Source organism: Pseudorasbora parva, chromosome 11, assembly GCF_024679245.1.
Source record: "Pseudorasbora parva isolate DD20220531a chromosome 11, ASM2467924v1, whole genome shotgun sequence".
NCBI lineage: Eukaryota > Metazoa > Chordata > Actinopteri > Cypriniformes > Gobionidae > Pseudorasbora > Pseudorasbora parva.
This window is the reverse complement of record NC_090182.1, coordinates 25,668,186-25,681,285: the sequence shown is the minus strand read 5'-3', so window position 1 is coordinate 25,681,285 and position 13,100 is coordinate 25,668,186. Positions and strand designations below refer to the sequence as shown.

At 37.2% G+C, this 13,100-nt stretch overlaps 1 protein-coding gene across 2 annotated transcripts in view; it reads left to right on the top strand.

The window, feature by feature from the left end:
* The window catches only part of zdhhc9 (zinc finger DHHC-type palmitoyltransferase 9), a 34,708-nt gene that overhangs the window by 4,320 nt on the left and 17,288 nt on the right, over positions 1-13,100 (top strand). For both annotated transcript variants that reach the window (XM_067457534.1, XM_067457535.1), the window contains one exon: positions 9,775-9,935. In XM_067457534.1, coding sequence (XP_067313635.1) covers positions 9,775-9,935 — 161 coding nt within the window. The remainder of the gene's footprint in view (positions 1-9,774; positions 9,936-13,100) is intronic.

Sequence of the window (13,100 nt, the reverse complement as noted above, 5' to 3'; positions counted from 1 at the left end):
TACCATGAGGTTCCAGAAGAGACAGACAGTATTTATGGAAACAATTTGCTTCCAGCTATACTGTATTTACAGTGAATGTTTTATTGAGTTCCAGAATGCTCACATTATTGTGTTCTGTGTCTGGACAGGCTGAGTTTAAAGCAGAAGACTGATTAGCTGTGTTTTACTTTGCACAGTTTTTTTTCTAAAGATCTTTGTCTTTTGTTCTTTCATCTTGAAGAGAAGGTCTCGCTGTTTGCTGAAAGTCTTTACACTTTTAAACGTTTGGTCATATAAACAAGACTGTGCAGGTTACATACATGTATGTTCATCCTCTGTTTAGATATCAGCTTTAGAGCAGTGAGATTAGAGTTGATTGTGAAGCCTTGAAATTCTGTGAAAAATCTTCATTCTGTGAAATCCACCATTGGCTGAAAGGAAGAACCACTAGCAAGTGGGAATTGGCCTGATATCTTAAAGGGTTAGCTCACCTAAAAATGAAATTCATGTCATTAATGACTCACCCTAATGTCATTACACACCCGTAAGACCTCCGTTCATCTTCAGAATACAGTTTTAGATATTTTATATTTAGTCCGAGAGCAAATCCAGGTGAATGCACACTATACTGTCCATGTCCAGAAAGCTAATAAAAACATCATCAAAGTAGTCCATATGTGACATCAGTCAGTTCATTAGAATCTCTTGAAGCATCGAAAATACATTTTGGTCCAAAAATCACAAAAAATACTACGATTTTATTCAGCATTGTCTTCTCTTCCGGGGGTGTGCAAAACTTTCCCCACTTTAGCTCTGTTATTGCATACTGTTTTAATATCATATCGTCAAGTTTTGCAATGCAAAATTCAGTAGAATGAGGTGATTATTTGCATTTTGCTTGTTTTCCCAGGACTTGCAGGATCATTCACTCCTTAAGATTTTGACTTACTTTTTGATTTAATTTTTTTATACATCAATGCATGTTTCCATCCTTAGAAGTAGAAAATCTTTTTCTCAGTTTTTGGTTCATCTGTTGTGAAAGCTTGTTTCCACATCAGAGTCAAGAATAGAACAGGTAATTGTATGATGAAGTTTAAAATAAGGAATATAGGCCCGGTTTCACAGATGGGGCTTAGATTAAACCAGGATTAGGCCTTACTTAAATTAGGACATTAATTAAAGCAATTAATTAAGGCAGCTTTTATGAACATGCATTAGAAAAAAAACATTACTTGTGTTCGTCTTCTTGAAACAAAATAATAGCACTGACATATTTTAAGATATGTCAGTGCAAGTTACTTTTATTTAAAATCGCATTTTAATCTGGGACTAGGTTTAAACCTTTTCTTTGGAACCGGGGAATAGTCACATTGTGAATTATGGGGGACACTATTGTATTTATAGTAATTTGTGTCTTGCATTAGAGACACACACACACACACACACACACACACACACACACAAATATTTCTGAAGGATCATGTCACTGAACAATTCAATAATAAATTACCTTTTAAAATATAATAATATAGAAAAGGTATTTTAGTACATTAGTACGTATCATTATTTTAGTACGTATTTTTTTTTTTTTTTTTTTTGGAATGGCTCATTGCACAAACTCATTAATATATCAAATATAAAGCATATTTGTTCAGATTTGACTGGGCCACAATGAATCTACATGCTGTTTTTAGCCATTATATGCCTTTTTTCTCCCCTCATTATCCTTTCCGATGGAGTACCGGATGTTTGCGCTGAATGCTATCAGTAATGATAATTGTCAGGCCTCCCTGCCCCCACTGATCTCCACCTAGAGACCAGTCAGACCGATGAAGCAGCTCTATTGATTTTAGAAACACACAGATAAGCCATTCCATAAAGCCAGCCATAAAACTCTGCAGTTGTGCTTCGTAATGTCTTACCTGTGAAAAATAATCTGTTTTCACTTTATTTGTGGCACATATGCAGATAATTTAAATGCAAAACATTTTTATGAGTCTCCCAGTAAATGTCCCCCATTTTCTTGTATATAAGTCCACGTTTACTTTAGTAATGCATGTTTCTGGTCCTATTGTGAATTATTCATTTGGTTTGTTGTTTCAGACATAACAATGTTTTTTCTTTGTAACCTTGAATTGGAATAAAATAACTTGCACTGATACTGATTGATAATAGATTTAGCAAACTCTCATAGTCTATAGCTCTATTGTGGTATATATAACACCCATTTTGTGGTTTAATTGATTACATCATACCTTTTTTTTGCTGTTGAATATCCTGCTACAGAACTTTCTTATTATGGTAGTCAAATGGTTTGTGAATGGGGAATTTGTGTTGATTTTGTTGATTATGCATATTGAGGCACAATACGTGCTGTTTTTATATGCTTTAATAGAGGAGGTTTCATTCTAATTATGGTTGTTAAATAACTTTTGGTGTCAGTAGTGGCAATAACAGAATATTTAATATCGGAGCTGCTTGTCTCTGGTATTGATTATGGGGAGAGAAGTCACATCCAGCACTGCATGATGGGTAATGTCCGGGAAGCTCATGGCTGTGATAGGAACTGATGATGGCACAGGTTCAAGATTGAAGTCATCAGCCACACACACACACACACACGCAAACAAACACAAACAACCCATCATAGCTTTCACGATAATAAATGGATTTTCCTGCAGCATTCTACTCAGGATCTGGCCAGTGGAAAGTTTTATCGACCAGCTCTGCTCCTGATTTTCTTGCTCTGCGTTTTCCAGTCCCACAGTTTAAAATGGATCATGCTAATCTGACCCGTCCCACAGGTAGAATACCAGTGCATTGATGGCTCTGGTATGCTGACACGCCAGTGTGTGAAACTGCTCAACTTGTAACATGTAGTCTGACTGGAAATTACCTTTCTGTTGATAAAATTTCTTACAGCTGCAATCTATTGTACTGTGTGCTATAGTCCTAAAGCAGTATGACGTGTGAGGAGACAAACCCACAGACTAGTATATACTGGTAGACTGGTTAAACCGGTGTTCTGTATGCATTGTAAGAGGATTAGATTGGCACATTATAGTTTGTATAACTCTATGTATCTTTTGTATTATAAGTTGTGCTTGATAAGTCTAGCCTTCTAAAAGTTTCAGTGTGTGAATCTGTTTGTATTAATGATGCAGCAAACTATGTGGGTTGTTGAGGAGAAATGGGCTACTGCTTTTCTAAGCAATTCAGATGTAAGATTTTTGCCTTGCAGACTACAGGGAATGAATGTGTCTAAGACTTGTGACAAAAATATTATCTGGAAAATATACACTAAAGTTTGTTCTACCATCAGAGTACGTTTAGATGTGTGTGTATATACACACATACACTGAAAACAATTTGTAGAACAATATTCACTTAAAAACTGCTAGTAAATTTGACAATTAACTATAAAGAAATGGCAAGTATAATACATTGAATTAGACATGAGAGACTAGTAAATAGTTTTTTCTTGTTGTTGTAAAACATTCTCTAATAATCATTGTTAAATTTACAACTTCAAAAAACCTTATTAAATATTAGAATGGTTGAACCATGGCATCCCACTGAAAAAAAAAATATATAAAAAATATCTACTTATTTATTACTAAAATTACTCAAACTAAAACAAAAGTAAATTGAAGCTATATAGAAATGTTAAAAAACTTAAAGGTGTCATGAACTGGCTTTTTTATTTTTTTATATTGTTGTCTGAGGTCAACTTATGACTTTTGTGTGGTTTTGACATTCAAAAACATCATAATGAATAAGTAATAGGCTATTTTTCTACACTGGTTTTGAGTTAGCGGCAACTTCCCCCAGTTTCTGTTGAAGCCAATACGAAAGTGACTTGAAGGTCCCCTTCTTCGCGATTCCATCTTTCAAACTTTAGTTAGTGTGTAATGTTGCTGTTAGAGCATAAAAAATACCTGTAAATTTATAAAGCTCAAAGTTCAATACCAAGCGAGATATTTTATTTAACAGAAGTTCCCTTTCAAAGCCTACAGCAAACGGCCGGTTTGGACTACAGCAGGAAGTGCAGGGATGTAATGACGTCACTAGAACCGTTTGTTGACTATCCCTCCGCCCACAAGAACACGCAAAATAGGGGGCGTGGTCTTGTTGCTCTCCCACGTGGAGAAGAGCACGCATTCAGCGCTTGCATCTCCCCGTTATGGTAAGAGGCGGGACCTTTCCGGGTAAAGTGCGCTAAGCTGCTGTCCAATCACAACACGGGAAGCACTGGCCCAATCAGAACTCGTTACGTATTTCTGAAGGAGGGACTTCATAGAACAAGGAAATCATCAGGCCGTTTTTAGGACAGAGGAAACAGCGGTGTACTGATAAGTAAATTGTGCGAAAAATACTGTTTTTTACACATGAAACATGAACTCATGTTATATTGCACACTGTAAACATAATCAAAGCTTCGAAAACACGCAAAGAGCGGGACCTTTAAACTGCAATTCCTCGACTGGCCACTAGGGACAGGCTCCAGAAGGGAGCAGAATCTCATTGAGCTCTTATGTTAAAATGCCCAACTTTACAGCAGAAAAAAAAACATACTTTCAGCCTGGTACAAATTGTGGTTTTGGCCTATACAGCTAATTTTACCCCCCACAACTGTGAGGGGGTGATTTTTTTATTTTTTATAACTTATTTGTTTACATTATATAAAGCCTTAAAGTTCTGCATAATTAAAGGGATACTTCACCACTTTTTCATATTAAACTATGTTATTCCCTTAACTAAAACGAGTTGCGCAGTAAAAAGTCTGTCAATAAGGGGGAGGGGGAGATGTGAGGGAGGATGTTTTAGCCAGGACTTTTTACTACGCTGAGTCGAAGTACTCTTAGAAGTGCTATTCTGTCATACATTATAGTTCTCCTTTTTAATCCGCTTAGAAAAGCACCATGTTTTATTTTATGTCATCATACTTGATCGTTCAACTATTCAACTATTCGCTTCTAACTTGATCTCTCTTTGGTACCATAGTAAATGAACTAGGCTTAGTGGGCTAAACTAAATGTTATCAGACTGTCATCGCGCATCAGAGAGATTAAGTGCACGCATTTATATGAGAGAGGTATGTATCAACTCGTTTTAGTTAAGCAAATAATATAGTTTAATATGAAAAAGCGGTGAAGTATTCCTTTTTAAGGCCGTTACCAATTTGATTGACAGGTGGATAGCCATTTATCCACTGTCTGTTAATCATCGTTTCACCTCAGCTCTGCCCACATCCCGCCTCTTTGCCCATTTTCTGTTATCTGGGCGTGACGCGCGATGATGCGTTACCAAGATGGGAACGGCCAGCTCGTCTCTACTTTACGCTTCAAAACTCTACTTTAGAATCCTATGGGTGACACTAAGTCCATGTTTTTTTTTTTTTTTTTTTACAGTCTATGGTTTTAAGACTCTCTCCTGAATGCTCGATTTTGATGGGTGTGCCACTAGAAGTAAACGGCCACAGATTGGAGAATATTTGCATATCTAATGAGCTTCTACTTCCCTGTCAGTTTACATGAGAGATTGTTTTGAAAGCGACAACAGGAATGATTCACATAACGTATTTATCAAAAACACAATGATTTATCTCTTACCCCAACACCCAACCGCTTTTATTTCCATTGATTGGAATATTATAATTTTTTTTACTTCACCTGCCAGATTGGTGGATATAGGCTAAGCCTGAACAGCATACACACACACGCGCGCTCTTCAAATATCAAGTCAAGAAATTGATGTGATTTCACTTTTAAAAATTCACCGGCCTACCGACAGGCTTACATTTTGTTAGCCCGTCTGGAAAACACATAGCCTCGGGATGTCGAGCTGAGCTTTGCGAGCCCTGGCCCATACATGTCAGAGTCTGACCCCAATCGCAATGAACCAACAAATAAAGGATTCTCCAGCCTGTGACAGTGTGCTAAGGTATGTCTTGTTAGACACGTACATATACAGTGCCTTGCAAAAGTATTCGGCCCCCTTGAACTTTGAGACCTTTTGCCACATTTCAGGCTTCAAAAATAAAGATATAAAACTGTAATTTTTTGTGAAGAATCAAAAACAAATAGGACACAATCATGAAGTGGAATGAAATTTATTGGATATTTCAAACTTTTCTAACAAATCAAAAACTGAAAAATTGGCCGTGCAAAATTATTCGGCCCCTTTACTTTCAGTGCAGCAAACCCTCTCCAGAAGTTCAGTGAGATCTCTGATCTCTGAATGATCCAATGTTGACCTAAATGACTAATTATGATAAATAGAATCCACCTGTGTGTAATCAAGTCTCCGTATAAATGCACCTGCACTGTGATAGTCTCAGAGGTTCGTTTAAAGTGCAGAGAGCATCATGTAGAACAAGGAACACACCAGACAGGTCCGAGATACTGTTGTGGAGAAGTTTAAAGCCGGATTTGGATACAAAAAGATTTCCCAAGCTTTAAACATCCCAAGGAGCACTGTGCAAGTGATAATATTAAAATTAAAGGAGAATTAGACCACTTCAAATCTACCAAGACCTGGCCGTCCCTCTAAACTTTCAGCTCATACAAGGAGAAGACTGATCAGAGATGCAGACAGGAGGCCCATGATCACTCTGGATGAACTGCAGAGATCTACAGCAGAGGAGGGAGACTCTGTCCATAGGACAACAATCAGTCGTATACTGCACAAATCTGGCCTTTCTGGAAGAGTGGCAAGAAGAAAGCCATTTCTTAAAGATATCCATAAAAAGTGTCGTTTAAAGTTTGCCAAACATGTGGAAGAAGGTGCTCTGGTCAGATGAAACCAAAATTGAACTTTTTGGCAACAATGCTAAATGTTATGTTTGGCGTAAAAGCAAAAGCTCATCACCCTGAACACACCATCCCCGCTGTCAAACATGGTGGTGGCAGCATCATGGTTTGGGCATGCTTTTCTTCAGCAGGGACAGGGAAGATGGTTAAAATTGATGGGAAGATGAATGGAGCCAAATACAGGACCATTCTGGAAGAAAACCTGATGGAGTCTGCAAAAGACCTGAGACTGGGACGGAGATTTGTCTTCCAACAAGACAATGATCCAAAACATAAAGCAAAATCTACAATGGAATGGTTCAAAAATAAACATATCCAGGTGTTAGAATGGCCAAGTCAAAGTCCAGACCTGAATCCAATCGAGAATCTGTGGAAAGATCCCACTTGTTATTGATTCTTCTCAAAAAATTACAGTTTTATATTTTTATGTTTAAAGCCTGAAATGTGGCAAAAGGTCGCAAAGTTCAAGGGGGCCGAATACTTTCGCAAGGCACAGTAATCAATATGATCTGTAACAATGCAAAATTTTCACATATAAAAAAACATGTTTTACTCACGAAAGTGTGTTGCACCATTACTGTCGAATCCAATATAAAAGAAACAGTATTGTTTTAATCTAATATTTCCGCAAATCCATCTCGACCTGAGACTTGTTTACAAACGATTCTGCAGTGAAATGAAGCGAACACAAAAATGTCTTCCCCATATGAGATGGAACTTAATTTAAAAAAAGTTTAACCTCACATTCCTAATAATAAGATCCGAAGGATGCTTATGCAGCGACTGTGTTCTTCCACAACCAGGAATATTGCAATATCTTGCTATCTTCGACATGTTTATTGCTACTGGCTAGCATGATCCGAACAGCTCCATGAGTCGGTGGGCGGGGCTACCGAATTAGACATGCTTATTTTTCTGTAGAGGTGGTGTTTCGCCACATGATGATGTCAAGGTGAGACACATTCTGAAATCAATCGTTTGCTGGGCCTGGTATATATAAAAGCTTTTTGATTAACAAGGACGTTTTCATTAACATTCATTCATTCATTTACGTTTGTATTACAAAAATCTAGTACTTTGTATTGTATTGTTGCATTGTATTGTCTATAGTCATATAATCTGTCTCAATGTATTTTAGTTGGTGTAAAAAAGTCCTTTTCACATGCAGAATGCTAAGTGAAGCAAATTTCCCCCTGAGAATGAATGTACTGTGCCTGTGATGAGATATACCATTATAGGGATGTATTAGCCATACATTATCTTAGTATAGCAAGTCTAGATTGCAGGAGAGAGGGGTGGAGGAGAGCCAGGGTGACCCTATTAATAGCTCAATGCTGTGGCCTGTGGAGCCGACCAATCTGCTGCAGGCTGAGCAAAGGGAGGCACTTTAACAGGATCCAAGTCATCCGCAATTTATTGGCGCAACCAAATTCATTGCTGTATGGCTGTCTGCCTACAGAAATGGAGAAAGCACAGTCAGTCATAGTAAACATCCACCCTGACTGCTTCATTGTTGGCTTTAAAAAGACCGTCTTTAGGGAAGAACTGAGCCAGACAGATATTACAAACCCATCAATAATCTCCCCATTTATTTCAGGGAGAAATGGCAAAGCATTTCTTACAAGTTCTTACAAATTTCTTACTTTCTTAGAACATTATACCCTAAAACATGTTTTTTTTTTTTTTTTTTTTTTCATGGAAGCTCTTCATGTATCCATTGCAATTTGCTTTAGTGAAATTAATGTGTGCAAATTACTTTTTGGAAGAAAAAAACTCTTAGCAGCATTTACGTGATGTGGATGGTGTAATTTCTTCATCATAATAAACTTATCTTATGTAGGTTTGATAATATTAAATTACATTGCATTATTAAAGTTATCCCAAACACACCCTCATCTTCTTTTGAAGTAAAACCCGGTGAACGCTGTGCGATTTTGGTCATGATTTAGCAGTCTGACACACATTTTGTAAATCATAAAAGGTATCCTCGATTAAAATCTGTAGTCTTTGATCGTCAAACTAGCAACGATTGTGATCAAATTTTACCTGCGACGAAATTCAGGCAGTCTCAGAAGTTTTGAGGCTCAGTCATCCAGTGCGATATCTCCTACAACAACCGTCAAATCAAAAACCAATAGGAGCATTTCAATTTATGCTGCAATTAATGTGACAACCACAAACCACCACTTGCTACACACACACACACACACACACACACACACACACACACACACACACACACACACACACACACACACACACGTTGGTCTATGTGGTTTACAGGGACTCTCCATAGGTGTAATGGTTTTTATACTGTACAAACCATATTTTCTATCCCCCTACACTGCCCCTGCCCCTAAACCTACCCAGCAGGAAACATTCTGCATTTTTACTTTCACAAAAAAACATCATTTAGTATGTTTTTAAGGCCATTTGAATTATGAGGACATTTGATATGTCCTCATAAACCACATTTATAGTGTAATACCAGTGTAATACCCATGTAGTTATACAAATTTGTGTCCTCATAAACCACATAAACAGGCTCACACACACACACACACACGCACACGCACACGCACACGCACACGCACACACACACACACAAACACAAACAAACAAATTTTTAACATGTCTTGACTGTCATACAGTCTGATATTTAGTGACAAGTGAGATCCTACAGTGTAACGTGGCTTACAGTTGGGATCATGTTCGTACAGTCTGACTAACAAAAGTTGCAAATAAGTATAAATTGTACAATGTGCACCTGGCTTTAGATAAATGGATAGTCCCATCCCCAAACTCACAGCATTTGCTGAGCCAAGGTTTCTGTCGGGTTAATAGCACAAACATCCCACACTTTACTTTTTGAAAATATAGAGATATAGCTGTTTTGCTTTGTATGCTCATTACACCTCTGTGCTGTTTGTTTCATATTCTCCTTCATCTTTTGTAACCCTGCTTGTTTTCTTGTCCCGTACAGGTGCCCGTACCTGGCAGTGCACCTGTCTCCGGCCATCCCTGTCTTTGCAGTGTTGCTCTTCGTCTTCGTAATGGCCATGCTGCTCAGAACCAGCTTTAGTGACCCAGGGGTTCTGCCACGGGCATTGCCGGAGGAGGCCAACTTCATTGAGATGGAGATCGGTGAGTGAGAGGCTGACTGAGTTCAGGGGAAGGGGATTTGAGGTTTAATGCCATAGTTTGTGCCATCAGTGCCATCTGCGGCTGTTTTGACCCAGTGAGGGGAAGAACATGAATAGTGTAGCAGGCGTTTGGCGTAATTGGGACGTTGTAAGCCCAGGCCTGTTTATTAATTTATTGTTTTGTTTTGCAATTATAAAGCTGAGTGCGTTGGACCATGAACTCTGAGTTCATCTGGGAAACATTGTGTTCTTCTTAACTTCAAGCTTAATGGACGATATATAACCTCAGATATTGAAGAACAGTTTAACTAGGGTGCTCAAAGATGTATTTTGACTACAATTTCATTGTTAGATATGCATTTATGGAATAAGTCTTCACAAAAATCTTTGACTGTCTCCTATATTGTATGGAAAAACAGTAGCATGAACATGTTATTTTGTCCTTGACAGAGGTAAGAAAGTCATACAAGTTGTAGGACTTTCTTTCATCTGTCAAGGATAAAATAACATGTTCACGCTAATGTTTTTCCATACAATACTAGGAGGCAGTGACTAAGCACCATAAATTCCCTTCCCTCAGTTATTAGAAAGGGTCAAATTGCCCCCTCCCAATATTTGATGTTCTTGATGCTTCTCTGCTGCACTCTATTATGCACTGGTCTGTTTGTTGTTTGGATGACAAAAAGTTAGTTTTTTTTTTTTGTTTTTTAGGCTGGTCTGCCTCAGCAAACTATAACAGTACTCGTCAATGTTGAAATGATTGAGATGGCCCAGCAAATCAAATGTCTGTTTCTTTTATTGGTCTTCTTTCCTTAAATCCCTTACATTTCTTTTAATTATTTAATTCCTTTAAATAAAAATACCATATGCCACAGACAAAAAACCTTACACATTCAAGACACTGCCTTTCAAGCACCAGGAAGGACTTAAAGGGTTACAGTTAGTTCACCCAAAAATGAAGTTGATGTCATTACTGACTCACCCTAATGTCGTTCCACACCTGTAAGACCTCCGTTCATCATCGGAACACAGTTTAAGATATTTTATATTTTAGTCCCAGAGCATAATGCAGTCAATGCCCACTTTACTGTCCATGTCCAGAAAGCTAATAAAAACATCATCAAAGTACTCCATAGGTGAAATCAGTTGGTTGATTAGAGTCTCTTGAAGCATCGAAAATACATTTTGGTCCAAAAATATCAAAAACTACGATTTTATTCAGCATTGTCTTCTCCTCCATGTGCCTCCAAAAAGAATCAAACGGCTAATGAATCAGGGAATTGATCATTGATTTGGGTCGCCAATGTCACGTGATTTCAGCAGTTCTGAAGCGCCAAAGGTCTTACGGGTGTGGAACGACATTAGGGTGAGTCATTAATGAAATCAATTTCATTTTTGGGTGAACTAACCCTTTAAAATAAAAGCAGTCACTGCAGTCAAATGCAGTTACAGTTCACTGAAAACTTTACCTTAAATGTAACTACTCAAATTTGTACACGTATACATTCATCTTGTCACATCAGAATGCATCACACCAATTTTGACATTATTTGTTCTCCCGAGTTTCTTAAATCCTCTCACACAATTCTGAATGTGCACAACAAGTGAGATTTCACAGCTACAGTGGATTTGAGGTTGCTCCAGGAAAGTTTGAGTCTGATCCAACCCCATTCCTGTCTCTCTCTCCCTCTACACTTTCCTGTTTTTCTTCACTTCAGTATTCAATAAAGGCACAAAAAGTAAAATAAAAAATAGATATTCTTCACATGACTGGTGCACACCCACACAATGGTAACTGTCTTGAACAGAAACCAGGGTTATCACTATACTGAGTGAAAGTTAGATATCTCTTGCAGGGGTGTTTGGCAGAAACTGTTGAGGCTTATTTAAATCCTAGGGCTTACCAGAGACATTTGTCTTGTCTTTTTGTTTTAAATGGCAAAGGATTTTTCTTGAACTTAAAGTATCTGCTCAAACATTAATTTTTAAAGGGTGAAAGAAATTGTCTTAAACCTTTCTTGGTCCTCTTCCATAGTGAATAAAGTGAATTCAAACGCCCATTGGAATTTATTAAAAAAGACAAATACCCATTTACCCTGCAGCAAAAATATACATTTTCATAAAATAGGACTATAATAATGAATTAATGTGTATTTATAGTTTTTGCAAACTTGTCCTAATTTTGAATGTCACAAAGGTTAACATCATTGCGTCTGACTAATTAAATGCAATTAGATTAGATTAACTTGCTGCTGTTATCTTGATATTTTCACTTTAAGGGATTTTTGGTTGTGGGAATAGTGCCTTCTTTAGTTCAGTCACCAGTGTATCACCGTTCCCTGTACTGATTACAAGACCTGAGCTACAGTAAAGATCAACTCATCACCTCACACATCTCTGTGTTTCACCTCCCTTGTCCCAATTCCCCTCCCTGGTTTCTCTTTTATACCGTGGCTAACGCTCAGACGTGCCTTGGGGTGGTGCAGCATTTGTTATTACTGATGTTCACTAAACCAGGACATAATTTCCTTTGACTATTCCCCTGATAACCTGCAGTATCCTCTTGTATTAAATATACAGGAACACCTATTTTCAGTGGAATCTGTTCACATCTAGAATTGTTCTTCAGCTCTTTCGAATATGATTGTGTTGTATGGTATTAAAGAGATTAAATGGTTAAAAAAATGTACAGCACTATGATAATATTATATTGCAAATTCAGGCATAAAAGCATAATACATTGTCCCTAAATGAGTGGTTTTTAACCTCTTTGACCCCAAGGCCCCCCGCTGTCAACAAATGTGAATTCAGGGTGAGTGGGACGCTTTTTCCAAGTAATCTCAATGGCAAAAAGTGTCCCAATCACCCTGAATTCACCCCACTATTTTTTTTTAACGATTGACAGTCCTATTATTATTATTATTATTATTATTATTATTATTATTATTATTATTATTATTATTATAAACAATTCTAAATTTTTAATTCTGTAATTTAAGTAAAAGTCAGTAATTTAAGTGAAATTTATCAAATTTCAGCTAATATAAAATATACATAAAATATTTTGTATAATGAGGTGACAGATACATTTTTGTAGAAAGTAGTGGAAAGTCATATTTTATTATTGCTGGAATAAATAAATAAATAAATAAACATTAAAAAAAAT